The 27,107-nt window shown below is 41.0% G+C and overlaps 3 protein-coding genes across 6 annotated transcripts in view; 2 read left to right on the forward strand and 1 right to left on the reverse strand.

The window, feature by feature from the left end:
* RNF111 (ring finger protein 111) overlaps positions 1 to 6,797 on the forward strand; it is a 51,239-nt gene extending 44,442 nt beyond the window's left edge. For all 3 annotated transcript variants that reach the window (XM_052672563.1, XM_052672561.1, XM_052672562.1), the window contains exons 11-14: positions 893 to 985; positions 1,933 to 2,028; positions 4,756 to 4,883; positions 5,548 to 6,797. In XM_052672563.1, coding sequence (XP_052528523.1) covers positions 893 to 985; positions 1,933 to 2,028; positions 4,756 to 4,883; positions 5,548 to 5,665 — 435 coding nt within the window. In that variant the 3' untranslated portion in view covers positions 5,666 to 6,797. The remainder of the gene's footprint in view (positions 1 to 892; positions 986 to 1,932; positions 2,029 to 4,755; positions 4,884 to 5,547) is intronic.
* A 2,706-nt stretch (positions 6,798 to 9,503) lies between these two features.
* On the forward strand, positions 9,504 to 17,178 carry CCNB2 (cyclin B2). Its single transcript, XM_052671523.1, has 9 exons — positions 9,504 to 9,636; positions 10,626 to 10,751; positions 10,831 to 10,959; positions 11,237 to 11,407; positions 11,480 to 11,638; positions 12,678 to 12,914; positions 15,768 to 15,908; positions 16,491 to 16,601; positions 16,914 to 17,178. Exons 1-9 carry the CDS (start codon positions 9,613 to 9,615, stop codon positions 17,013 to 17,015), a joined length of 1,200 nt encoding a protein of 399 aa, XP_052527483.1. The 5' UTR covers positions 9,504 to 9,612; the 3' UTR covers positions 17,016 to 17,178.
* A 1,083-nt stretch (positions 17,179 to 18,261) lies between these two features.
* The window catches only part of MYO1E (myosin IE), an 84,195-nt gene continuing 75,349 nt past the window's right edge, over positions 18,262 to 27,107 (reverse strand). For both annotated transcript variants that reach the window (XM_052671517.1, XM_052671518.1), the window contains exons 24-28: positions 26,560 to 26,717; positions 25,388 to 25,480; positions 22,070 to 22,265; positions 19,838 to 20,007; positions 18,262 to 19,445 (exon numbers count right to left, since the gene is read on the reverse strand). In XM_052671517.1, the coding sequence (XP_052527477.1) occupies positions 19,369 to 19,445; positions 19,838 to 20,007; positions 22,070 to 22,265; positions 25,388 to 25,480; positions 26,560 to 26,717 (694 nt within the window). In that variant the 3' untranslated portion in view covers positions 18,262 to 19,368. The remainder of the gene's footprint in view (positions 19,446 to 19,837; positions 20,008 to 22,069; positions 22,266 to 25,387; positions 25,481 to 26,559; positions 26,718 to 27,107) is intronic.

A 27,107-nucleotide genomic window follows, 5' to 3' on the forward strand; every position in this document is an offset into this window, starting at 1 on the left:
GAAATTCTTACACATATATGCATACATGTTAAGGAAATTCTACTGATCATTTTGGTTTTTTAACTTTCTTATTAAAAATTGCCTCTGGTATGTTTCTGATAAACTGTCAGTACTGTTACTCATCTGTCATGTGAGGGCCAAAATGGAAGGAAGAAGCCTTGCTGTGAAGGTGTTCCTTGTTATTTTAAGTACCTTTCTGCTTTTCTCTATGAAAAGTACTAGTGTTTGAAGTGCCTGTAGGTTTATTGCTGAATGCCAGTATTTTGTTCACTGCTTTTGTATCTCTGATTATGCAAGGAAGGCAGTGGATGCTTGAATGTAGTGTATGTAGAAAAGCCTATGACTGTAGATTATCAGATTTATGTAGTTTTCAGGAGTTACTTTTATCTGCCTATAAATTTGAAGTGTCAAAGAATGTTTGGTTGTGTAGGGTAAAGTAAAGAGACTGGCTGTTTTTCAAGGGGAGATGTTAGCCTTGTTTCTTCCATGATATCAAAAACTTACATTAGAAAATCTGTAGCAAGTATTTCTGATAACTTCAAGCAAAGTTTTTAGGGTGTTTGTTTACAAATGCAGGTAGATATTCATGGTGTGTGTATATAAAGCAGGTAGAGATTTTTTTTTCCAAGCTGGCATGATGGCAAGAAATATGTAAGGCAGATATGGACAGTTTACAGTAGAGGATCTAGTCTCACTTATGTTTTATTTCTGGTTATATTCAGAGAGCTTGGAGTGATGCGATGCTATGCTGTCAGTTGAAACTGTATGCTCAAGCTGAGGAGTAAAATGAGTGATTCAATAAAAACAAAAGGATCTTAAATTTTACAAAGTGAACAGTAAAATTCTGGAACTGTTCTGAATAGGTTTAACTTAACATGTGCTGTTTGAATAGGTACCAGACATGGCGGGCTACCCTCACATCCGTTACATTTCATCGGGATTGGATGGAACATCATTCAGAGGCCCTTTCAGGGGCAATTTTGAGGTTTGTAATAGAACAAAACTAGATACGTTCCAAAATGTGTATGATGGAATACGGGGAGGGTGTGTGCTAGTGCTGTATGTACATTTAAAAGAATAAAGAAAATACTCTTAATTCAAAGAATGACCTCACTGTCTTGGACTATGAACAGATGACAAAAACATCTTGAAAAATCAGGCAACAAAAGATGTCCTGGTCAGTGTAGGTTTAGGTGGTTATGAACTGACTGTACATCTTGGTCTCCTCCCTCATCATCCTGCTAAAGACTCACATAATATGTTGGTAGTAAGTATACTGGTGTCACTGAATGACTGTGCCAAAATCCTCCTAGTGAGGGTGAAACTTTGCAACTTTGACAATTGTCTTTTTTTTATGTAGTGCAGGAGGTTAATCTGTTTTCTTGTTTGTTTGTTTTTGGTGTTTTTTTTCTGTTTTAAAAAGTATCAGATGCAGAGAGTTAATGAGCTAGTCCACTGAAAACATCTTCAGTGACATGTCATGCTTCTAGTAAACTCATTGCTGGAGAAAAAGAAATAAGTTATTGTATTTCAGCTTAAGCAACTTTTTTTCCCCTCATTTTAAGCTTTGAAAACTTAGACTAGTGTGGTTTGCTTGTGTTTTCCTCACTTGACACACAAGTACATGTAAACGTACGCAAATGTTACTAGCAGACAAATAGTTTTTGATCCTTTCACTATTATAAAGTGTTTCCCTGTGACTTAAAATACTAGGCAGTATTAGGTGGGATTTTTTGTTGTTTTGTTGTTGTTTTTTTTTATGAAAACCCATCACTTTTCCACTACAACATACCCTTTTTTTGGCTTGTATTTGAATAATTAGGACATGGAGAGTTGTCTATCAGTTCTGCAAATTAGTTAGAATAAAATCAATATGTATTCAAAACATTAGAAATATCAGTTCTTACATTGTTTATTCCTTTAACTTTTTAGGAGCTGATTCACCTGGAGGAACGATTAGGCAATGTGAATCGTGGAGCAACACAGGGAACTATAGAAAGATGCACATATCCACATAAATACAAAAAGGTGAGGATTTCTCAAACTGTGGGCTGTGATATTTTCTCAGGAAGGAGTTAACACACTTTTAGCTTAGATCTGCAGGAATGTCAACTTCAAAGAGCACACGTTTCCTTTATCTTGCAGTTTCAGGGATTGTAAGCAAAGTGTACAATGCCACTTCCTTCAAGGAAATAAATATGCGATTCCAAATGAAAATCTGCTGTAATGTGTTAAATAATGTACTGGCATTAATAATATGTTTCTAAAATACAAACAGGTCAAAGCATAGCATGTTGGGTTTTGTTTTGTTTTGTTTTCAAGTTGGGGCTTGTACATGCAGATTTCACCTTAAAATAAGAATGATGAGGAGTGTCATGGTTTTCCATAGATATTCTGTATCATGACATCATGCAGTGAAATTGGGACAGCTGATATGGAAGAACTAGTTTCCAAAATGTTTCAGTCCTTCCCATGTGGTTTCTGGGAGGATGACGGAGTGATATAAAGGCATCCCTTTTTCCTCTGCGCCACTAAACCTCACAGCATTGTTAGGAGATGCTTCTTTTCCCATCAGTTTGATTTATTACTCTCAATTACTTTTATATTTCACTAAATCATGTTCTTTTTACCATTCCTCGTCAGTAGTTTCTCAATTTCCTTCTCGCTTCTCCACTGGCTTCTCATGTGGAAAGGGCTGGGGGTGGGCACTAGGCCCTGCTGTGCTGAAAAAAAAAAAGTCAACCTGCAACAGAAATTGGCACCAACATGGGGCACTGACAGTGACTGAGATAACAGATCTGCGTGGCCATAATGCTTAAAGCTCACTGATGGGGATATGCATCTGGTGCTTGTATACATTGTAGCATAACTTAAGCATTAAAAATTACACTCTAGAGGATGTTATGATTTGACTTCCTACACTGCCTTCCCAGGGAATCTGTTAACAGGATGAGATGTTTAAATAGGTTTTCAATTTTTCCTCCTCCCAGATTTTCCTTTTTTTCCCCTTGAAATTTTTTGCATGCTTCTACAATGTTCAAAATGGCATAATCATATTGTTATGTTTCCTGAATGTGCTTCTCATTATGAGTATCATGTAGGGAGCTGCGCGAGCATTGAATAATATTGAGTGGGAGGGGGTGTGGAGGAATTTGGGACAAAGCTTAGAGAGGTAGGCACCTCTGGTGTCATGGAGCTTCACTCCCAAACACCTGCTTTACTCTGAGAGTTTAGTCAGTTATATAAGAGAGGAATATTGCAGCTCCAGCAGATCTAAGGAAGCACAAATTATTTAGGGCCTGGCTTACATCTGCTGAGTCTTGTTCAGTACTGTTCAAGGGAAAGAGAGTGTCTCCAAACCTGCAATGTAGGCTCAATCAGATAAAAACCTGCATCAGCTGCCCTGTAGAAGGAAGAAAGTGGCTGTGAAGGTCATCTTGCTTAGAGGAAAGAAGAAACAAAGAAAGAGGAAGGAGAGGTAGAGGAGGAGGGTGGAGAAACTGTCGAAAAAAACAGGGAGTAATTGTGTTCTTCAGAAACTGAAAGCTAGGAGTGAGAAAATCTCTTCTTTGAGAGATAAAGGGGAAAATGGAAAACAAGCTGTGCTCTGTAAGCTTAATGGGCCTAAAAGTTTGAATGTGTAACTTCCACAAGATTGATAGCTAAATTCATACCCAGTAGTTTGCTTGGGATCCTTGAAAGCTCCGATTGTTTTTCATTAGCATCTTAAACCTACTGTACAGAGTAAGCTGCACTTCTCCTGTCAGTATAATACTCCTTTCCCTTGTCAGGTGATAGAACTTTTCTGTGCTTTCACACTGTGCATTTTACGTTGAAAACTGTATTTGGTAGAATACCTCAAGCAGTGGGGGGGGACAGGGAAGTGGGAGTGCTAAATGTAGATGAGGATGGATGAAAGGATGTAGATGAGGATGGATGAAAGCTGAAGCTTTCAGGATGGCTTCTTCAGTATTCAGAATAAGTATTTAAGAGTAGAAATGTGCATTCTCTCCTAAAAGCATCTTTTTGGGTAAGAAAGGAAATAGTGGATTTGAATTTTGCTTTTTCCTGCATATCATAGTAGTGGCATTCAGATCCATCTTCACCCCCAGCAATTAATAACTTGTCTGGTAGTTGTTAATAATCGTGTGAGCAATGAAATAACTACTGGTTATAGCTTAATTGTCAACAGGCTTTAATGATACCTTGTTAAGTACAGTAAGGCTTTATTTGAAGTTGACTTGTAATAAACTGTGCATGGCATCTGTCATCTTGGTTATCTTAACCTTCCCTGTGATCACATTAGAAAGACTGTCAAATTTTTAATCTGGTACAGAATTTTTGCAGCTTACAGTCTCTGAATTGGAGATTATTACACCGTAATACTGAATTCCATCCACATTTATGCAGTGTTCTTTCACACTTGATATATAGTGGTTTTAAAATATTATGTTTGAAAGGATATTTTTTTCCCTCCTCATGAATGAAATGAAGATATAAGTAACAAATAAAGGGACTGATTGCAACAATACTAAATATATTAACAGTCCAGTCACAAGAATTAATTAAAAGTGAAATATGCAGTGATTTTGCTCCAAGCACTAGTTCCTGATTCAATTTGGTTCATATGCATTTGAAGAAGTGATAACTAAAATGTAAAATAATTTCTGAAATATTTAAAAATAAGCATATTTTGAACATGTACTAAAAGCAGATTTTACTCAGTTTGTCAATAATGTCATCTCTACTAATAAGGTAACAACTGATTGGTTCTCACAGAGGAAACTGCACTGCAAACAAGATGGGGAGGAAGGAACAGAAGAAGACACAGAGGAAAAATGCACCATCTGCTTGTCTATATTGGAGGAAGGTGAAGATGTGAGGTAAATAATATCTCTGAGTATCATAATATAGTGTTAAAATTCTGGCTTTGAGACCATACTTGGATATGGCACACTACTCCTTGCAACACTTCCTAATTTGTGTCAAAATTAAACACTGTCTGTCTTAGCAACTAATGAATATAAGTTTTAATTTGAAGCACTGGTTACCCTGTTTGTATTGTCTTTGCGTAAAATGTGAGTGCCTCTCTTACAGTCTCCCATAAATTCACTGTCTGTCTTTCACCACAAGCCCAAACTGATACCATTTTTTTAAATGTTACGGTGTGGAAGGTAGTACTCGTGTTTTTAATTAAAATCATGCTGTGCTGTCAGCTTTTGTACCTTGGGCAGAAAATTAATTGGTTTAATTCCAGATTGTCAAGTTTAACTTTTCTGAACTAATAATGTTCTTTAAGCTATAGCAACGTTAAATTGCTGTAACTCAATAGAAGCTACCTGATACTTGGCTTCATTGCCTATGTCTGTTACTTCTTTTAGCTAGACGAAACGTAAGTCAGATAGAAAAGCTAGTGAAGCTTGTGGGAAAAACACAGACATACAAAAAAACAAAAACAAAAGGTGCTTCAGTAGCAAAATCCACACTGGTGGATATATTGATATGGAAGTCTTTATTAACACTGTGTTTTTTCTGTTTTTCTGACAGGCGACTTCCATGTATGCACCTTTTCCACCAAGTGTGTGTAGATCAGTGGTTGATTACTAATAAGAAGTGCCCAATTTGCAGAGTGGACATTGAGGCCCAACTGCCTAGTGAAAGCTGACACCATTTTCCAGAACTCTTGTCCTCCTTCTTGCTCCCTCTCATCCTTCCTGGTACTGCAGTCAACCAAAGATGGCATGACTTACCTGCGCAGATTTGGAAGCATTGAACCTAAGAGTGCTGGCTCTGCTATATGGTACAACTAATGCTAGACCTACAGTTTATGTAGAAGACCGTTGAGTTTCAGTGTATTTATAAAACTTTTTTTTAGGTTTTACTTTTTTTCTTTCGTTACTGTATTTTTGCATGGTTCCTTGTATTGCATTTGTTTGCACATATTATGGGCTTTGTGACCCCAAACTTGCAGGCAAGAATAGCTGCTTTAGTAAGTAGAAGTGTGTGGTCTCTTTTTTGGTTTGTTTTACATAGTTTCGAGCTTTGAAAGTCTGATTTCACTCATTACTAACCTCAGATTCCTTAATTTAATCAGTCACGTATTTTAGTTTAATGTATAAAGATCATCTAGAAAAGGATAATATTATGTATTGAGACATTCCTTCACTAGGAAAAAATGGCTGCTGTATATTTACAATATCAGTTCTGAGTCAAATAACATCTGTAACAGTGGGAACAGAATATGAACTATATTCAGTTTGATACACATGCATACTCATCGCCAGAGTCGTTGTCTGATCAGATTTGTTCTAAAATTTCAGCACAATGCAGATATATTTGAATGTCAATATTGAACATTTAGACTGCTGTTCAGATTGTATTTATCATTTTCTTCCTATGTCTACAAATTTGAGTCCCTAACTTAATATTTGCTGCTGTGAAACAGCTCTAGTGAACACTAAATGTTGATTTCAGTTAGCTGGATTGTAGATACTTGCAGATTGAAAAAAAAAAAAAAAAAAAAAAAAAAATTCTTAGGGGTATGGAAAAAGCTTAGAATCTTTGGTCTCTTTCTGCTAACTTAAGTTGAGGTGTCTGTACACACTGAGGGTTTTTTGTTTGTTTTAAATATAAAACCAGTCAGGACTTAGAGCTGCAGGGTTTTTTTGTTTCTCTTTTTTTTGGTTGGTTTTATTTTGGGGGGGTTAGATATATGTGCATTGATAGAACTTTTGAAGATTCCAGGCTTGTCTTGGGATTTTTATTAGTTTTAAGGTTAATAAAATTAGCTAAATTCAGCTGACTCTTGGTCTTTTTTTCATTAGAAAAGTGAAATCCTGTAAATTTCTGTAGACAAAACTTACGTGGTTACCTAGTTTTACCTTGATTATAGATTCCCTCTATAAATTACCAACAGTCCATCACTGATTAAAGTATTTTCTATAGTTAAGATTTGCTGCATAATATAGTATATAGAATTAAGTTATAATGTACTAACATTTTGCCTTTGGAGGAGGTTTTAATCCACATCAGGTCTCAAGTTGGTCATCAACGTTCTTACACGTATAATAGATTATAGTTTATTTAAATGTGCTCAACAGATGCTGAAAATTGCAAAAACATTGAGACAGTATTGCTGTCACATTAGAGAGGATGTTCCTAGGGGATCATATATGATGAACATGTCAATAAGCTTGCATTAAGCTACCTGCTTTGTAAGTGGATTGAATAATAAATACCTTCAGTTTCTCTTGTCTTTGTCTTTCATAATCAGATTAAGTGTAATACAGTTTACAGTAACCTGGAAAATGTTATGTTTACACTAAAAAAGTGATCCATTTATAAATATTACCTTATCTAATTTGATGCTTGTTTTTTGTCTGGTTAAGGCTGCTTCCCCTCTGTTCCCCCCCCCCCCCCTTTTTTTTTTTAACTCTCATCTGTTAGGAGTAGCATTTCCCAGTGCAGTGTTTATTGCTGGCAACAAAATTAACACCTCTGGCACTGAGGCATTAAGTGGGAAGAAATTTTATTCCAGAATGGGTGATAAATGGACATTGTCAAATTTAACTGCATTGCTAAGACTGAACTTTAAACCACTTTGTGTATGGGGGATATGGGAGAGAGGCAACACATGATTTGAGTGCTTCGAAACCTGGCATGGTTCTATGCTAAAACTTCTTGAACGTTGTGACTGTAGGAAGCTGTTGGAAATTGAAGCTGCATTGATTAAAAAATTAAGTAAACTGACTGGAAGGACTGAGCAGAAGATGGTTCCTTTTCTTCAGGCTATTGAAAAGGAGTGAAGTTACTTTTGAACACTGATGCTTGAAGTCTGACAATAATAACTTTTTAAGAAGTTTCCAAGAAGGTACATGAGAGGCATGGGGCAAAAAAAAAACAGGACCTGTGAAATAATTGAGACCCTGGGTATACGATGGAATCTCTTGGCTTCCTTAAAAGACAAGCACAGGTTTGAGGATTTTCTTTGGGATTCTTTTACGCACCTGATGTGGGTGCCTGGTACTGGAGGTATTTTAGTGGCCCGTGCATTGACTTGTTTTATAACTGCTACTGATATTGTCTTGCTTTTAAATGTATGCCTAACATTGTAATGTGATGTTGAACACTTAGGTATTTGGCAGGAATCACAGTGTTCTGATCTTATATGCTATTGCAGGAGCTAATAAAGCTGCAGCCTATTTCTATTCCAAAAAGTTGTGACTTGACAATAACTTAAGAAGGAAAATGAATAGGCTTTTGATTTGGAAAATTTCCACCACTTACTGTGCTTTACATGCTTAGATGCATTGCCTTAAGTTTTCTGCAGCATCTTTGAAGGTATGATTCTCACCAGTATGCATCAGATTACTTTTCATATAAATTTCCATTGTCAAAAGAAATCCTTTTGTATGCAATAAATAAAATGTTAGACCGGTATCATTCAAGGTCTGTTTCCTTCTGCCTTCCTTACTTTGCTTTGTAAGTACTGGTTTGCAAAAATTTTATGTACAATCCTATCTTACGAGCACCATCGAATGGAAATTTCTCACAGTGAGGGATCAACACCAGCTGCTGTTAAATGTGTTTGATAAGCAGGGCCTTGTTTATCCAAACTTGGGAATTCAGGAAAACTGAGCTCCTGAAGGTTATCAAAATAACTTGTGCATATGTGAGCACACATATAAAGCCAATTCTGGGAGGCTGCAAAGCAATTGTCATTAGGCACTTCTGTCAGATTCCTGAATTTTGCAATCGTGGTGCAGTATGTATTTCTGAGAACTGAACACTTGAATGCACGAAGAAATATTTCTGCTCTTTGCACTTGAGGTGGATTGTGCTGGTGAAGCCTTTACCAGGTACCAACTCCAGGCTTGGAGCTGGCAGCCTTTTCGTGGGTTATGTTCAAACACTGCCCACTGGAACTTGAGACCATCCTTGGTAAGCAGGGAATGCAGATATTACAAGATTAAAAGCACGAGGACTTAGAAATGGAGAAGGTAAGGCAGGGAGGTGGCAGCAGCTGTGCACCCTGAAGGAGGGGCTGCAGTGAGGAGCGCCGTGCGTTACTGCAGAGCCGGGCACTGCTTCCTCAGCTCCCCCGGGAAGCGGTGATGCGCTGTGGCACGGGCTCCCTCATGCCTCTCGCACAGGTTATGAACACTGAAAGGTGGGGACGAAAGGGGGTTCGATCGACTTTTCTTCCTTGCTTTGCTTTTTCTCAGGTGAACGCCTCAGGCCCCGGACACAGCCTGCGCGGCTGTTCGGCGGCGCGAGGCCGGTTCCCGCGAGCCGCCCTCATGCGGCTGAAAGGGCGCGACCGCAGAGCCGCGCGGAACCCACGGCGCGAGCCTGTCCCTACGGCGCATGCGCCGCCCCGCCCCCACACCCCGGCTCGGCGGAAATGATGGGATCGTTTCCCTCTTTGGGTGGGGCCTCAAGCCGTGGGCCAATCGAGTGCGTGCATCGTACGAAGCTGCCCAATAGGAGCGCGGAAGAGTGTTTAAAAGGAACCGCGCGGCGCGAGGCAGCAGTTGGTGGTCTTTCTCGCGGCCGGAGCGTGTTTGTGTGGAGCGGTGCGAGCGGCTGCGGCCTACTCTGCTTTCCGGACCGATGGCGTTAACGCGCCGCGCAGCCGTGAGTGTTGCTCGTGTGGGAGGCTGCCGGGGCCGGCCCGGCTGAGGAGATGGGGGCGGGAAGGCGAGCGAGTCCCCCGCAGCCGATGGAGCGGGCGGGCCCGATTAGCGAGGAGCTGAGCTGAGCGTCCCCAGCCGGCTGAGAGCGTCGGGAGGGCTTCGATCCCTTGTGGGACGGGAGTGATGGCGGTCAGAAGGCGGTGGGATGCTGCCTTGCGGCACGTTCGCTGCCGCGGGTAGCGGCCGGAGCGGCGGGGGTGCGGCGGAGAGTGCGAGGAGATCGGGGCTGCGCCGGGAGTGCTGCGGCCCTCGAAGGGGCGGGGCCCCTAAGTGGAACGAACACCTGTGCCGCCGTCGGGCCGCAGCTGGCCTTGGCCGCTCCCCCGCCGAGCGAGGGACGAGGGTGGGGGAGGGGACACGTGTGGGGGGAGAAGGAGGGGAAAAAGAACGCTTTTAAAGTGAGCTTTACGGTGGTTTAAACTGAAGGCTGCTTTCCATATTTGGAAACTCCTGGCTGGCAGCCTTGCCTACGGCAGGGGGTCAGAGCTTCAAGGTCCCCTCCAACCGTAGCCGTTCTGTGATTCTTTGCAGTGAAAAACAGGGTGTGCTTACGTCCACGTAAGATAATTTCTTCATCTATAATAAAAAGAACGTTTTCCCCGACCAAGTGGAATTTTTGCTGTAGTCCTGAAGTGGGTAAATGCAATAAACAGGTGCTTGCTTGCTACCTAACTTGGAGTTAAAGGATTTGAGGAGGAATTAGGATTTGTTTGCTGTTCGGAACATTCAGCTCCATTCCATGGTGCTCTCTGTAAATCGTTTGGTTTCTTCTTTTGAACCAGTGTGCACGTTTAGGAAATGAAGCCTGGTTAAGCAGTACTCAGTATGTGTAGAGGTGTGCCAGTAGGGTGATATGTGTTGTAATGTAGTTAAACATCAAAAAAATCAGAAATCGAACAAACTTCACTCACTGAGGTTTTATTGTTTTAGGTCATGAGAGGGATGGAGAATGCTGTGATGGGGCATAACAGCAAAGCCAAAGCTCAGGTGACTGGCAAAAGGGCTGTTTTGGAAGAAATAGGTAACAAAGTTACAAGAGGATCCAATGTACCTAAGGTAAAGTATGCTCGAAATCTATCAGTAGGGAAAGGGAGCTTAACTAGCTCTGTACTAATAGCTGTTGTTTTCACTGCAGAAAACGGACTGCATCAAACCATCAGTAAGGGCTACAAAGGGACCTGGCAAGATGACAAATACAGCTGTACCACCTAAACCTCCAGCTGCTGTGAATCAAGCAGTCAAAGACACTACTACTGCATCAAAGGTAGGCAGTAACAATACTAATCTGCTTCTTAGGGCTTAGCCAGAGCCCTAACATCAAATTTTATTTGTAGGTGTATTTTGTTTCCATGTTGGAGAAGCAGAGCTTTTGTCTTGAAGGTTTGGTTTAATGCGTGGCATCTTGGTGAAAGCTTGCTATGCTGGGTTGCAAACTCTTTCAGCTTCTAATCTTGATAAGTTGTTACACTACAAAAATGTGGGAATAAAGAAACAATGATGCTTTGTCAGTAGACATGAAAGCACTGTGATCTGCTTCTTAGGTTCTGTCCCCTGTCCCTATGGATGTATCTATGCAAGAGGAGGATTTGTGTCAAGCCTTCTCTGATGTGTTGCTCCACAACGTAGAAGACATCGATGCGGATGACTCGGGGAACCCCCAGCTATGTAGTGACTATGTAAAAGATATCTACCTGTATCTGAGACAGCTTGAGGTATGACATACTGAGTCTGCTGCTGCAGTGGAGTGTTAATTTTGTTGCTCACGCAGCTCTTTCTCTTAACAGGTGCAGCAATCTGTGCGCCCACATTACCTCGATGGGAAGACGATCAATGGACGTATGCGTGCAATTTTAGTTGACTGGCTTGTTCAGGTCCACTCAAGATTCCAGCTTCTTCAGGAAACGCTGTATATGTGTGTTGCAGTTATGGACCGCTTCTTACAAGTGAGTCACAAAGGTGTTTGTCAACGTGTGTTTAGACTGGGAGATTTGGTCCATAACTGTGGTTTAGGATTTCTCCCAGGAACTCTACAGTTTGTCTGAGAGTTCTGTAACATAGCATCTTAAGTCTAAAGCAGTGATTCTTTGAACTTATTATGGGAATGCTTTTGACTCAGAAAATCTCAATTATGTTTTTAATAATCACAGAAAAAAATAGAATTTTAAGCTGATGAATTACAATGTTTGTCTAGAGCTTAAATTTTGAGATGTGGCTGGGAGGAGTGGTCCTTGAGAGCAGCTTGGCAGAGAAGGACCTTGGGGTCCTGATGGATGAGAGACTGAACATGAGCCAGCAGTGCGCTCTGGCAGCTCGAAAGGCAAATGGGATCCTGGGCTCCATCAGGAGAGGGGTGGTCAGCAGGGACAGGGAGGGGATTGTCCCTCTCTACTCGGCTCTTGTGAGGCCCCATCTGGAGTACTGTGTCCAGGTGTGGAGCCCTCAGTACAAGAAAGACATAGAGATCTTGGAAAGGGTCCAGAGGAGGGCGACTAAGATGATCAGGGGGCTGGAGCACCTCCCCTATGAGGACAGGCTGAGGGAGTTGGGCTTGTTCAGCCTGGAGAAGAGAAGGCTGCGGGGTGACCTCATTGCAGCCTATCAATACCTGAAGGGAACCTACACCCGGGAGGGGAGTAAACTCTTCAGAAGGGCTGACAACAGCAGGACTAGGGGAAATGGATCCAAGTTGAAGGAGGGAAGATTGAGGTTGGATGTTAGGGGGAAGTTCTTCACAAGGAGAGTGGTTAGGCCCTGGAACGGGCTGCCCAGGGAGGTTGTGGATGCCCCGTCCTTGGACGTGTTCAAGGCCAGGTTGGACGGGGTCCTGGGCAACCTGATCTGAATGTGTACGTTTGGTGGCCCTGCTAGGCAGGGGGGTTGGAACTACATGATCCTTGAGGTCCCTTCCAACCCGGGTGATTCTGTGATTCTGTGATTCTGTGATTCTGTAATCTATGTGCTTTTCCAATTCCTGTGTTGCAGAGCCATCCGGTACCTCGTAAGAGGCTTCAGTTGGTGGGTGTAACAGCACTGCTTCTAGCCTCAAAATACGAAGAGATGTACTCTCCTGATATAGCAGACTTCGTTTACATTACTGACAATGCCTACAACAGTGCTGAAGTTAGAGAAATGGAGATCACGATTCTGAAAGAATTGAACTTTGATTTGGGACGGCCTCTTCCACTTCACTTCTTAAGAAGAGCATCAAAAGCTGGGGAGGTGGGTACTTGTCCTCACTATCTAGACTCTTCATGTGTCACAGAATTGCAGAATGGCTCAAGTTGAAAGGGACCATGGGAGCATGGGGTCTGGATTCTTGACTTGCTCAATTAAAGGCATTGGAAGCTGCTTGCCTGTATCATGTGCAGGTGGCTTTTAAATATCCCTAACAAGGGTGACTCTGCAACTTAGTTGTATGATGTCTTCCAGTGCTCCATTGCTTTCTGGGTTTAAAAAAAAAAAAGGAAAAAAAGAAAAAAAAAAAAAAGGAAAAAAAAGTGTGTATATAGAATATATATACATAGGATTTCTTCTCGTTCCTCTTGATATCACTGGCTGGGTATAGTTCTGTCTGGGTTTTAGCTTTCCTAACCTAATGTCTGGCTGCTCAGGCAACCTCTTTGTAGTCCTCCCAGGTGACCTGTTCCTGCTTCCACTCCCTATAGACTTTCTCTTTGAGCTTACATAAGTCCAGGAGCTCGTTCTTGGTCCACGGAGGCCTCCTGGCCTTCTTTCCTGTCTCCTTTTTTTCAGGATGCTCTGTTTCAGGGCTTGGAGGAGAGATGGTCCTTGAATACTGACCAGCTTTGTTGACATCCTCTCTTCCCTCCAAGGGATTCCTTTCTCCCATGTCACCCTGCTAAGCAGTTCTTTCAGAATTTACAGTTCATAGTCTGCTCTCCTAAAGTCCAGAGTAGCAAGCTTGCTGCACACCCTCTTTGATACCCTGAAGATTTTGAACACCATTTTGTGGTCGGTCACTATAGCCAAGGCTGCCTCTGAGCTCTACATTACTCTCCAGTCCTTCTTCATTGATGAGGACAAGGTCTGGTGTAGCACCTTTTCTCGTGAGTTCCTGTGCTACCTGGGAGAGAAAGCTATCACAACACATTTCAGGAACCTCTTTGATTTATGGTGCACTGTTGTGGTGTCCTTCGAGGTGGTTGAAGGTTGTGAATGTGAAGCTGCTCCTATCTGTTTATAGAGGGCCTCATCCACTAGGTCTTCCTGATCAGTTGGCCTGTAGCAGACCCCCCACTATGATGGCTCCTTCCCTTTAACCCAAACCCATAAGCTCTCTGTCAGCTCCTTGTTTATCATGGAGGTGGAGCTCCATGAACAACAGGTGGTCATTGATGAGAAGGCAGCAGCCCCCCTTTCTCCCCTGCCTCTCTTTCCTGAAGAGTTTACCCATCTATTCCTCCATAGCAGTTGTGAGAGGCACCCCACCACATCTCAGTGATGCCATTGACATCACAGCCCTGCTGTTCCTCCTGCTTGTTCCCAGTGCTGCATGTGTTGGTGTATGAGCACTTAAGTTGGGCTCGTATGTTTATTTAGTAGATCACTGCGTAACTCCTGAAGCTAGCTGAATTGCTAATGCAAATCTATTTAACACATTTTATACTCTTCCCCCACCCCCTAGAGCATGGGTGTCCAACCTTTTGGCTTGCCTGGTCTGTGTTGAGTAAAGGGGTATTGTCTTGGGCTGCATAAACATAAGTTGCTCCAAAAATAATGCCTCCTATTTATTTCCGTGGAAACTACAGCAGGTACAAAGAGCACAATGACACTATTTGGTAGGGCGGATTCTCAGCTAGAAAACAGTCTTCACTCTAGTCATCGCCATTAGCTATGCATTTGCACCAGTGGTGAACTAGAGCCTGCATGCCACACTCATAAAAATCAGCCATTCTGTCAGACAGCAACAAAATATAATGGGAAGTTGGTGGGAAGGTTCAACCTTCATTGCCATGCCACCAACATCCAACTTTGATATCACGGGCCAACATAATAAAATAGGAGGCGTTACTTTTGGAGTAGTCCTCATAACATATTCAGTATCATCAATATATAAGTAATAAGGCATTGTAGTTTTTAATATTAAAATGTTTAAAAACACAAAATTAGGGCGATATTTGACTGTGTTTTTGTGAAACAAATGCATCAGTCTTGTTCAGTGGATATGGCTGTAATTCTCAGAGAGTTCTCAAGGTGTTGATCAGATTGAAATCTTACTGTACGTCATACTTTGATAATTGTTCACAAATGTGTGTACTGCCAAAAAGCAATGACATGATTAAGGTGTGGTTGTGAAGTGAAGGATTATTTTTCTCTCATAAGAAGTCTTACACAAGTCTGGTAAAGAGGCAGGATCAGATTCCTTGAGTTGAAATCTGTAACTCCACACATTCCATTTGAAAATGTGAACACGGTTTATTTATATCAACTGAAAATGGTGTCATGAGAACAAATGAGTGAGTTTTTGGCACTCTTGAAACCTATTCTCAAACACCTTTATCAAAACAGAAAGCACAGCTGCGCATTCTTTGGCTAAACACTGCTCCAAACAGCAGTCAAAACGCATACGATTCTCTGCCATCACTTGAATCAGCACTGCACTGCTCTGCCTTTCCTGTGCCCTGCTTTCAGTCACAGTATTAATAGAGCACTGATGGTTTGGTTGTTGCTGAGCAATGGGCGTGTGCATGGGGCAGCTCTGTGGTGAAGGGCTGCTGCCTTTACAGCATGGGGCAGAGGATGGCTGCGCTGCTGTCTGCGCTGGGCCGTGGGTTGGATTTGCCTGCTGTGGAGGGAGCACTTGCAGCCCTCGTTGGGCACCCCAGTGCTCGGTACTGCCATCTTCTGTGGAGTGCTCCTCTGACTGTGTCTGAATTGCAAAGGCTGCTAGACGGAACAAGTTTAGAATTTAGAGGCAATTGCTCGTTAATGTTGTTGACTGTTGTTTTGCCGAGTTATTTCTAAGTTGATACTTCAGGGTTGTTAATTCTATTATGATAAGGTAAGGCACAAGGTATTATAATGTGGACTAATAAACTCTCACTCCGGTAGGCGGACGCTGAGCAACACACGCTGGCAAAATACCTCATGGAACTGACACTGATAGACTATGACATGGTGCACTGTCACCCCTCAGAGATCGCGGCTGCTGCGCTGTGCTTGTCGCAGAAGGTTCTGGGCCATGATAAGTGGGTAAGGGTTGCAGTCAAAATGAAGGGGGTTCATGGTCCATACAATTGGACCATCTAAAAAAGTACTTTTGGAACTCGTGTTTAGAAGTAATGCTGGAGATTAAATGACGGAGAGGCTGATAGAAAAATGATTATACCACTGAAAATACAACTTACTCTTTTCTATATGAGTACCATGATTTGATTATGAAAGTGAGTTATAGGAGAACATATTGTATATTTTGTTGGTTTGGGTTTTTTGTTTGTTTTCTTTTTTAAAGTAGATCTTGATTATGTAGCTTGCAAGTAAGCTAGATTAAATCATGGAGTGTGAATATAAATTGTAATTCAACTATTAGTTACTCTTGCAAGGTTTGTTTTTGTTGTTCTGTATGGTGCAGAAATGTGACTCAGCATTGATGTGTTTAGTCTTCCACTGCATACTAAAATTATTGCGAATCTCCCTTTTTAACTGACAGTCCTACAACTCCGAGCACTCAAGGCTAGCAATTGATACCTAGGACTTTAGTGAACTGAAGTGATTGTGTCTTGAGCAGAATTCCCCCCCTTTATAGATCCTAAATTTCTTAATGTTGTGCTGCAGGGTACAAAGCAGCAGTACTATACTGGGTATGCAGAAGACAGCCTTGCAATGACTATGAAGCATATGGCCAAGAACGTCGTCAAAGTAAATGAAAACTTAACAAAATATACTGTAAGTATATCTACTTAAGTAAGTCTTCTAATGCTTTAGAAAGCCACCTTTGCTGCACGTTGTGATTTCACAGATGAACATTTTGTATGTTACCTCAGAGCATACGCTATTTTGACAAGCCTCTGAGAGGGTGTTCATCAGTACTAACATCAAAACTCTTTATCTAAACTACTCTTGGTACTCTGCCTGCTGGTTCACTTCTAACCCTTACTTTTGTTTGTTTTCAAAACAGTCAGACTAACTCAAAATTGTCTGTCTGGATTGAAGTACTGTGCGTGTGTGTAAACTTCCTGTAACACTATTCCTCTGCAGGCTGTAAGAAACAAGTATGCAAGTAGCAAACTCCTGAGGATCAGCACAATCCCTCAACTGAACTGTAAGACTATCAAGGACCTAGCTGCACCACTCTTATAACCCTAGGCAGATGTATTCTGATGATATATGCACTTTGTGTCATCCTCATTTGCCTACTGAGGAAAAACTACTGCCCTGTGTAAATAGTATTCCAGCCCTACCACCAACATTTCAGACTCACTCTGAAGTTTTAAACTTGCTTTGTACTACAACTGTATACCTAGAAATAAAGCTCCTCTCTTTCAAAAAAAATGAAACAAAAAAGTTATGACTGCCATTTGATGTCCTGGTAGAACACTTGACAGAGTGGCTGATGCAATTTGCACAGACATCGGTGATATTTTTTGTGGTTGTTTCCACAGTGATAATCTGGATTCATAGTGGGTTATATTTAGTAATTTGTTCTTCCTCTTAAAGAGTAGGCAGACTGTTAATCGTTCCTTGATGCACCTTAAGGGATGTTTGTTGTGTAGTTTCTTGCAGTGTGTTGTCCCAGAGAAGCATTCAAGAAGTAGTTTGACTTCAAGCTTGGGAAAGAAATAGGCTGTAACAGATACCTTACAGATACTAAGCCTTGTGGTTTAGATAGTAGTGGGATGGACAACTCATTTTTGTATCTTTGTATGCCTAACCAAAGAGCAGAGGCAGAAAACAACCGCTGTGATCACAACTAGTGGTACGCTCAAAGGAGTACAAGCATTGTAAGTACCTCAGTTCTTTTGCCTTGCTTTATTTATGCCTTTCTATTGATGCAGTACTTAAAATATATTTTAATGTCAAATTGCAACCTTAAGATATTCTGTAAATCCTGCTGTAGTCATTACCTCCCTTCACTGTCTCCAGTATGGATGTGCTGGCTCTGATGTAGAAGCAAAACCACAGAACTATGAAACTACCTAGACATCCATGCTCATCTGTGGAATAATGTTGGAGCTGCAAGTGTTAATCTTCACAGGCAGGTGTCTTTTCTCTAGGATAAGACAGGTAATTTGAGTCGAGCACTTACTGCAAGCGTTTCGGGGAGGAAGAGTGTTTGATCACTCAAGTCTATGCAGTTCTCTGCTGGACTGAGACTAGTTTCTAGCTGCTAGTCCCAATATAAACAAATGCATTGTGCATTCTGTTATCTATTAATGGAGATGTTTGTGTGCCTAAATTAAGCCTGGGCAAATGGCTTTGGAGGGACAGGATTCAGGATTTGGCATCTTAAGAGCAGTTATAAAAATTGTGCATGTTGATTTGTGTAAACTTTAACAAAAAATGCAGCATGTAATGCTTAGCTGGGCAATAGCAAAAACAACCTGAATTAGAGCACAGGAAGGGCTATTTTTTATTTAAAATCATGACAGTAAAATCAAACAGGTGGTGGTTAAGACATGTTAGCATGTATAATATCTGAAAGCAAAGTGCACAGTGAACAGACTTGTTAAGCTACCTGCTTGTTTTGTTTCATGAAGGTTTGAAAGGCAAAGCAATGAATGCTTGTAACTATGGCAGACAGCAGCAACTCTAAATGGTGTGGGAGGCAATCAAACTTAAACAGTAACACTTCTGCTTTTAGAAATCAGGAGGATTATCAGTAAGTACCTGGCATAAAAACCATAGTAGAACTTCTATGAGTAAGAACAGTGGAATACAGCATTATACATTCATACATGTTTCTAATATATTCAGTTTTTATATACAGTATAGGATTTGTTTCCATAAATGTACAGCTTTGCATAAACATAACAGGTGGAGCATCAAACATAAATCCAACATGGGCCAGCCACATTCTAATATAAGTCTTGAAGGCAACGTTGTTTAGCATTACTCTGCATTTTTCTGTTTAAACTTCTTGTAGTGCCTGCTGGAGACCCTAGACACAAGTGCACCCAGTTCCATTACACCTCTGGAAAATTACTTAAATACACTCCATCATGTTAGGTTTTTAGATGGTGAATACCCCAAGTCACCCTAAATCTTTTGAACACGTAGCAGCATACTTAATATGTTCCCCAGCATCATGTGCATTAGAAAGAACGTGCTTTTAACATGATCTTTGTTAGACAATTAAAAAAACTACTATCAGCTAGAGGCACTTAATATTCCCATTTCCAAGTGTGTGGTCCCAGATTATAAAGCACCTTTCTGTTCCAGGATGATGGTAGGTTTGGGTATTCTTCACTTGAGAAGTGTGAAAACCAGGTTTTAAATAGAATAAATAATTTGTCAGTACATCCATTGCTGTATGGTTCTGAGACAGAGGATCTAAGTCTGCTGTGAATAATATTCTTCTTTCTTGTATGCAACTTTACTGGTGAAAGGTACTGCTGAGAATGGCAGATCTTGGGAGATCAGTGTCCTGAAGGCAAGGGAAAATATCCTCAACACTGGTAACCTCATGCCTTTTTTTCTTTTTTCTGAAAGTCTTTTATATCTTGGTGACATAATTGTTGGGGAAAAGGCCTTGTTTCCCTCGTAGTCTTCCTGTCCACCAACCAGAAGGATCTATAACAAAGAAAGCAAAGTGAAGTGAGGCTTTGTAAAACCTTTTTGTTTGTTTTCTGAGGCAGACTTAAAAACTTCCTGCCTTCCTGTCAGCCTTCTTATAGAGGATTGGGAGAAGATGCTTTGTTACTTGTTTTTCTTATGACATAGGCTAATTTTCAGCCAGAAACTCTTTTAACAGTTACAGTCAACTAAACTGACAGTAGCAAATACTGTGCATCTCTTTCAAGTGTTCACTCTTGCCTTAAAGCAACTGTGGAAGATATCTTTGCATAGAAATTTGCAAGCCTAGTCATGGAAGACATCTGCAGGTTAGTTCCAAAAGTTATGCCTTTTTTTCACTCCTTGTGAAAATGTACCTTCAAGATGAGTGCTTTTATACACTTACATACCTTCTTTGATGATGTCAATCACATCGTTGGCATTAAAGCTAAGTTCATCTGTGTCCTGAGCATCATATGCGTACAGTGCCTTGCACTGTGGTACCTGAGGTTTAGGTTTTGGCTGAGGTTTAGGCCTTCCTCCAGCTGGTGGGGGCCGGTTTGTTGACTGCCTGCGAACACTGGGGGTTAGGGGTAAAGAATGTTAACATCCTTCAGAGATTGAATGCACTTGTTAATTGTCACACCAATTAAAAATAAGCATATAACACTAGGACCACTCTTCTGAGTGTTAAATTTAGTTAAGCACTTGGAAACAGCAGGTCAAATGCATAGGAGAAAGCAGCGCTCAGAGCGGAATGGAAATAAAAGCCCATGTCCTCACAGCTCACATCCATGCACAGGGCTGCAGCTGCCTTGTGCTGCCAGCAGGGTGTGCAGGCCTCAAGCACAAGTGCTGCCCTGGTGGTGGGGCACAGCTGACCCATGCCTCTGCCTGAGACTGGTGGAGAGGGGCCTGGCCTCTGTGCTGAAGATAGGGCTGCGTGCCCAGAGCTGCGGCTTTAACTTCCTTTGCTGTTTACCCTAAAGAAATGGAACTTCTTAGGAATACTGTAAGATAGAGTGCTTTTTTCTGCTTGGAAACTAGGAAGTGGCCCTGGGAAGATCTACTGAAATGTCTTGGGAGTGATAATACTGGTCGGGAGAACAAGGCTGTATTGATGTTATGGCAGTCTTCAGTTACAAATTCAACTTTACACTCTGTGCTCAGAATTTGGTACTATTAGTGTTAGCAAAGCTTTGAATGCATGCTATCAAAAAATAAACCTGTCATCCTCCTCTAGGCTTTACCATCATATATCTACTGTGATTCCCAGACTTCCCAACGCATTTATTGTCACAAAGATTAAAAAAAAAGAACCACTATTTTTTTCTAAAGCCTTCCTCAAGTTTTCCTTACTGAGTTGTGTGCTCCTCAGGGTGGGCATGTCCCACTGTTTCTGTCCAAAATAATTCCTTCCAAGTTGTATTTTACACTATAAAAACTGAAACGATTTGGTAAAGCTGTAGAGATTGCTAAATACCCAGTACCCCATGTGTTGGGATGTTAAAGTCACAGAAATGACTGTGCCAGGTTGCTTTGGAACAAAAACAGCTTCTTAGAGAAACTGACCTCTACAAAAGCCATTTGAAGGGGATAAGCAGACAGCTGATCCCAACAGGTTCTACAAGTAGTTACTGCTGTAGCTTTTATGGATTTTATTACTTTTTTTTTGTTTTTTACTTTTTTCCTCCCACCAGTTTTGAGCATACAGCTACCTTGGGGGGGAAGGGAGAAACACTGTGTTAAATCTTCACCATCTCCTCTAGTTTGACAACTATTTTAAATGGCAATTACATGAACTGCGAGCTTTAATGTGTTTTTATCATCCTTATAAACTTAAAAAACGAATGACTGGAAATAGAGTTGTTGGTGTTTACCAAAGCATTGGGAACTACCTGGTATAACATGTTTTTAATCCTGTTAAGAGTGAATAACCTTCATTACATACCTGATTAATGTCTATTCACAATTGTCTGGTAAAAATCACATAGCTTTACCCTAGCTGTAGCTTATAGATTTTGGTGCTAGTGCAGGAACCATATTCTCAAGACAAGGTAAAAATCAAATGTTAACAAAACAGCTTTACAGTGAATTGACGTGCAGTGAGAACTTTAATGCCGGGAGGTTATTAGTTTACAAGATGGAAACATTTGAAAGTGCTAGCATCTGCTGAGAGTTTTGAAATTGGTAAAATTAATAGTTGCTGTTTTGGTCTGTAAATGAGAAAAAATTAAGTTCAGTCAAATGCTGTAAATGTGCTTGCAAGCTTTTATGGCTAGCAGGCGGTTGAGAGTTGCCGTGAAATACCACGTCTGATCTTTCCCTTCTGGATTACAGATAATAAAGAAGGCCTATTAAAATTCTACAAGTGTTTTAATGGTATTGAGTAGAAAGGACTGTGCAAGTTTAAGAAATTAAACTGCAACTGGTGCACCTTCATACCTAAAGTTTTACTAAAACTTTATGTCCTAAAGTTGTGATGGATGTGTTTTTTAGATCTGATGGAAGAGGAGTCCTTTCAGTGCAGTTCAGTAGCTTAATCTGGGCATCTACAGGGATGTTATCAGCAGTGAAGCTTGAGCACATGGAGCTATTTACAGAAATCTACTTTTCTGTCTTAGATGTAAGGTAAATCTTACCCAGCTGCTCCTTGGTCAGGTACTTTAAGAAAATCCAGGCTTTCCGGTTGCTGTGAGATCTTGCCTGATCCTCCTGATAGCTGCCGTGGTAAAGTTGGTCGTGTCATGCTGGTATACAGGGTCCTTTGACTGGCCTGCTGATTTCCGGGGATTTGAGGACGTAGTGGAACATTTGTTACTCCATTTTGCTGATGATCTGGAAGTAAATAAAGCATGAACACATCCAGTCCAAGTAATGGCTCTACACTAGTAGCCCTTTTCTTGGTTTCTAGTTGATGACATGGGTAAATATCTTGAGTTTGAAAACAGTTCCACCTACATTTGAGCTACTTGCAGGTTCTCAGTATAAGGATCTCGATCCTTTACATTCCTAAAACCCTACTGAGGGAAGTGGGAGCTGTGCTCAAAAATTGAGTTGGTTAAAATGATGTGGGTTAGTTTTCTCTTTTCCTCTGCTTATGCGTGTTTAACACTATGTACATAAATACAAATGTATACATCTGTACTTACCTCTATAGGCACATGTAGACCTGGACATATCAGAATACCTTGAGTCTGAATGTGTGCATGTGTGCGTGAGCAAGTACAAACATAAATACATACACATGTATGTACAATGTGTGCATTTGTACACATGGTTACACATGTATATACTTCTATTTGCACCTGTATGCTCACATGTTTGCACATTAAATTTATATGTATGTGTGTGTGTGTGTGCATATACACGTACCTATGGACACTGCATACCAAATCACACGTGCAAAAGTATACACATTAATAGCTGGGAAAGGGAGAGTTCAAGACAGAAGAATCTCCTTAAGTCAGGGACACAAAAGTACACTGATATTAAGAGGTTGTGAGCCAGCAGTGTGCCCTTGTGGATAAGAAGGCCAATGGTATGCTGGGGTGCACTAAAGAGTGTGGCCAGCATGTTGAGGAAGGTTATCCTCACCACCTGTTCTGCTCAGGTAAGTGTGTGTGTGTGTGTGTGTGTGTGTGTGTGTGTGTGTGCAGACCTGCACACATCTATCTTTGAGAAGCTGGAGTGTATGCACGTGTCTGTATATAAGTCTGTGTACTGTCTGGACTTGTGCCTTTATATGTGCACAAATGTGTGTAACCACATAGACACAAAGGTGCACACTAACAGACACAAATATAGACATGTGGAACACAGTATGCAGGCACATACAGGTACATGCTGACACATCTGCATCTTCACGTGCATACCAAGCATAAGTGCATGTGCACATGTATACACAGTACGTGTGTATGTATTTGTGTATACGTGTGTGTGTATTCATGTGCATCATGGGCACGTGTACACAATACACATGCAGATACAAACATACACAGACCCATATGCACTGACGTAACAGACAAGCACACACTGACGCAAACAAATGCATGTGTGTGCATGTAAATGGACACACATGTACAGACACATATGTATATACAAACTGAACCATTAATTTCAAACCAGCCGTGACTATGGCAGAACACATTCTGAAGGAGCAAGGATGAGACCCTGGCATTAATTTCTCACACTGTGAGAACAGGATGCATAGAATTGTTTGTAGCTTTCAATGAGGAATGTGACCAAATCATACAATTGCTTCAGACTCCTGCAAATTCCCGACACCCTACATACAGCTCCTTTGTAACAGTTGTTTTTAATCTATTATTGGCTATTTTACAAAATGGTTTTGAGTTTTCTACTTCCAAGACAATATGATAATACAGTACGATTGATTTGAGGTGTTCATGAGAATTGTACTTACCTTTTAAACATAACACACGAACAGTGGTCAATATAGCATTCAATTCTTCCTTTCCCCAATTCTCGCCTTCCATTCCCCAAATTCTTCTTCCTTTCCCCAATATTCCCCCATCTTTCCTCCATTTCTCCTCTTCCTTTCCCAATTCTCGCCTTTCTTTCCCCATTTCCCCCCTTCATCTCCCCAAATTCTTCTTCCTTTCCCCATTTCTCCCCTTCCTTTCCCCAAATTCTCCTTTCCTCCTTTCTGTCATCAAATTATCCCTCCTGCATACCACACCATGGTTTTTAACTGTGCCATGATCATCTAGTTCAGCTCCACTGGAAAGTTAGGCCTCTGTCTTGCTGGACACAGAAGTAGGTTCTTTTAAATGGGACTGACACACCTGCCCAGCAGCTGTCAACAAGGACTGGGGATATATGCTGACAAAAGACTAAGCTGCAAGCATACTTCAACTGTACTTTGGACTTGAATACAAATCTGCAACCAAACTACCTTAAGGAAATGCAAATTTGAGCTTGGTCTAAAGTTACATCTTCAACCAGTGTTTCTTTCTGTCTGTTTTTCTTGTAACTCTAGGATTGATGAGTTTTTGAAAATGCAAATGAAAAAAGCCTTCTCTTGCTTTATTTAATTCACCCTCGATGAGTATTTACTGCCCATGTTTGCAGGCTTTTTAACTTCTTTAACCACAGTGATTTTCTACTTCAGAAAAGCTGCAGTTACTGCAAATCATGCACTCATTTGTTGTTTGACTCATGGCTGAGGTTTTTACGAGCATCAAGAGCTGGCTAGTTCACTTGGTGACCAGGATGGGTTGAGTACTGAACTTCAACTCTCTTTCTTACCACTGTGCTTCTCCATAAAGACCAGGTGACTTAAAGAGAATCTTTTGTTTTGGAAAAAAAAAAACAAACAAACCCTGACTCAACAAACACTAGAAATGTAAATAGAAAAAAAAAACTGCTTGGGAAATGGTGGGTCAATGGGACATTGTTCTTTCCTCTGAGTTCACAGGCTAAATTAATCATATCACTCAAGGGCAGAAGTGAAACACCCTCATTACATCAATCCCATGCAGAAAACCCACGCGCCCTGACTTACTGACACAACTGATAGGGCTCAGCACTTGGGTTACATGAAAGTTATTGTGTAACAGAGTAGAACAATGAGCTATAAACTGCATTCTGCTGTTCATTCTGCTGAAAGCATTTTCATGTATTGTGTCTTTATGAATGTATACACTTTGCCCTAAAATGGAAAGGGGAAAGACTGTGAGGTCATATACTCAGTGGCTGAACGTAGCAGCATCCCTAGCCAGCTGCTATCCACCATGTATTTACTTCTGGTGAAACACCAGTTCAGTTGGCACCAGACTCCCAACAGTCATCGTAAAAGGCCTGCAGTGTATGTTTCAGTTAATAGTAAAAACTTTACTATGCATTTTTAGTGGAGAACCAATTTACTAGATGGCAAGAATAAAAGCATAAGTCTGAATTTTGAACTTTGCTTTAGACATGAGGCTAAACAAACTTACCAGGAGGAGGAGGTGCAGCTCTCATAGGGTAAGACTGAGCTTGAGACCTGCTAGAATACCCTCTGCTTTGGGAAAGGTTACGTCTAGTAGGACCTGAAAGAGACAGCAACAGTTTGGTACTGTTTCACGTTTACATAATTAGGTAAGGTGTTCTGGCTGCAAGGCTCCTCCTCTATGGTCAGAGAGGCCGATCTTCAGGAATAATGAATCCAGTATCTACAGTGTCATCCACAATGTGCTAAAGCTTGAGGTGCAACAAGGATGGCTTTTAGGCATACTCTCCCTTTTGCGATCCAGTTCAGCCATAGGATATAAAGTAAAGGTGTCTTAAGACTACTGAAAATGGGACTCCAGAAACCATTAGCTTTAGGACTTATTTTAGGAACTACTGATAGCTGGCACAGCAATCTATAACACTTCTGATCAGCAATTTCTCTGCACACAGAAGTACACTTTTCCCAGTTCTACCACACCAAGAAATTTCCCTGGGACAAAAAAAAAAATAAAAAATCAATCTTAACTTGTCTTATTGCATTCCCTAATTTGATGGGAAAATAGTTCAGCAAAATGCTCCCAGGTCCGGTTACAAGTTTGGTGCTTTATATTGAAAGGAGACTTTTTTTTTTGCTTTTTTAATTCCCCAAGAATACTGCAAAACAAAAGCCTTCCTCATTCTCCTTACAGAATCCTCTAAGTGCTGGGAGCTAATGGTGCACAATCAGTATGAGAAAAAGGTAAAACACAAAACAGACACCAGTACATGTGCAGTTCAGTCTTCGGTGATGCACAGAAGTTAGTGCCTTTCTGCATCAGCACCACTGGAGGAATGGCAGGAGCCCAGAGCAGTGAGAAAGACTCATCTGCAAAATGCTTGGCTAGTGTGCTCTCTGTACAGTGTCACGAGTAAAAACCCAGATTTATTTTGACACAGGGAAAAGAATTTCAGGCATTTCAGAAGCAGTTGTTATATATGGAAAGTAATAAGTTCCAAAAAACTGTAAAGCAGTAGGGAAATTTGTTGTATCATTATGATCTGTAACTTGGATCTTATTTCCAATGTCAAACAATAAAGAAAATGCTGAGTCAAGAGGCAAGCAAGGAGAGAAAGCTAGACTCAACCACTCTCTAAATTTCTAAATCGTCACTAATTTCCAACAGCAAATCATACATACGGGAATTCTTTGGTAGCCCTGGTCCAATGCTGATCTGCAGCACTTTATTGCTTGGTTTGAGAATGGCTATATCACCTTGGCCTTGGATAAACTGCACTTGTCGAGAACCACCACTGCTCCATGGCCCCCAGCTCTCCTTTTTCAGCTTCACTTCTAGCCTAGAATAAGCACGTGAAAACAAGAGAAGGAAATAAACTAAACAACAAAATAACACAAAGCATCTGTGCGTCTAAGCAGGACAATGATGCTTAGCAGTAAATAACTTATGAGATATAAAAATAAGAAGTTCAGACTAAGAACTATATTCAATGAATGAATAACCTGACATAAAATACCTCATTACGCTTCTTTTTTTCCTTCTCCCCTCATGTTTGACTTAAATATAATGTTTTAGCTTTCCTGGTAAAGGCAGGAAGATATTCAGGAGAAGACAGAGAATATGAGCACTAAGGTGCAAGGCACTGAGCAACAGACACGTCTACCATAAAACAGATTCAGCACTGCCTCTGTTCTTGTGTATATGCAATCAGGTGACTAATACATGCTTT

This window comes from Tympanuchus pallidicinctus, unplaced genomic scaffold (genome assembly GCF_026119805.1).
Source record: "Tympanuchus pallidicinctus isolate F22 unplaced genomic scaffold, pur_lepc_1.0 scaffold12, whole genome shotgun sequence".
Classification (NCBI taxonomy): Eukaryota; Metazoa; Chordata; class Aves; order Galliformes; family Phasianidae; genus Tympanuchus; species Tympanuchus pallidicinctus.

What these genes read in the sequence shown, in the direction of transcription:
- CCNB2 (XM_052671523.1), top strand. Translation starts at nt 9,613, where the DNA reads ATGGCGTTAACGCGCCGCGCAGCC. An exon ending in TTATGGACCGCTTCTTACAA is followed by an intron (nt 11,639 to 12,677) that starts GTGAGTCACAAA and finishes CCTGTGTTGCAG; the next exon opens with AGCCATCCGGTACCTCGTAA. An exon ending in AAAACTTAACAAAATATACT is followed by an intron (nt 16,602 to 16,913) that starts GTAAGTATATCT and finishes ATTCCTCTGCAG; the next exon opens with GCTGTAAGAAACAAGTATGC.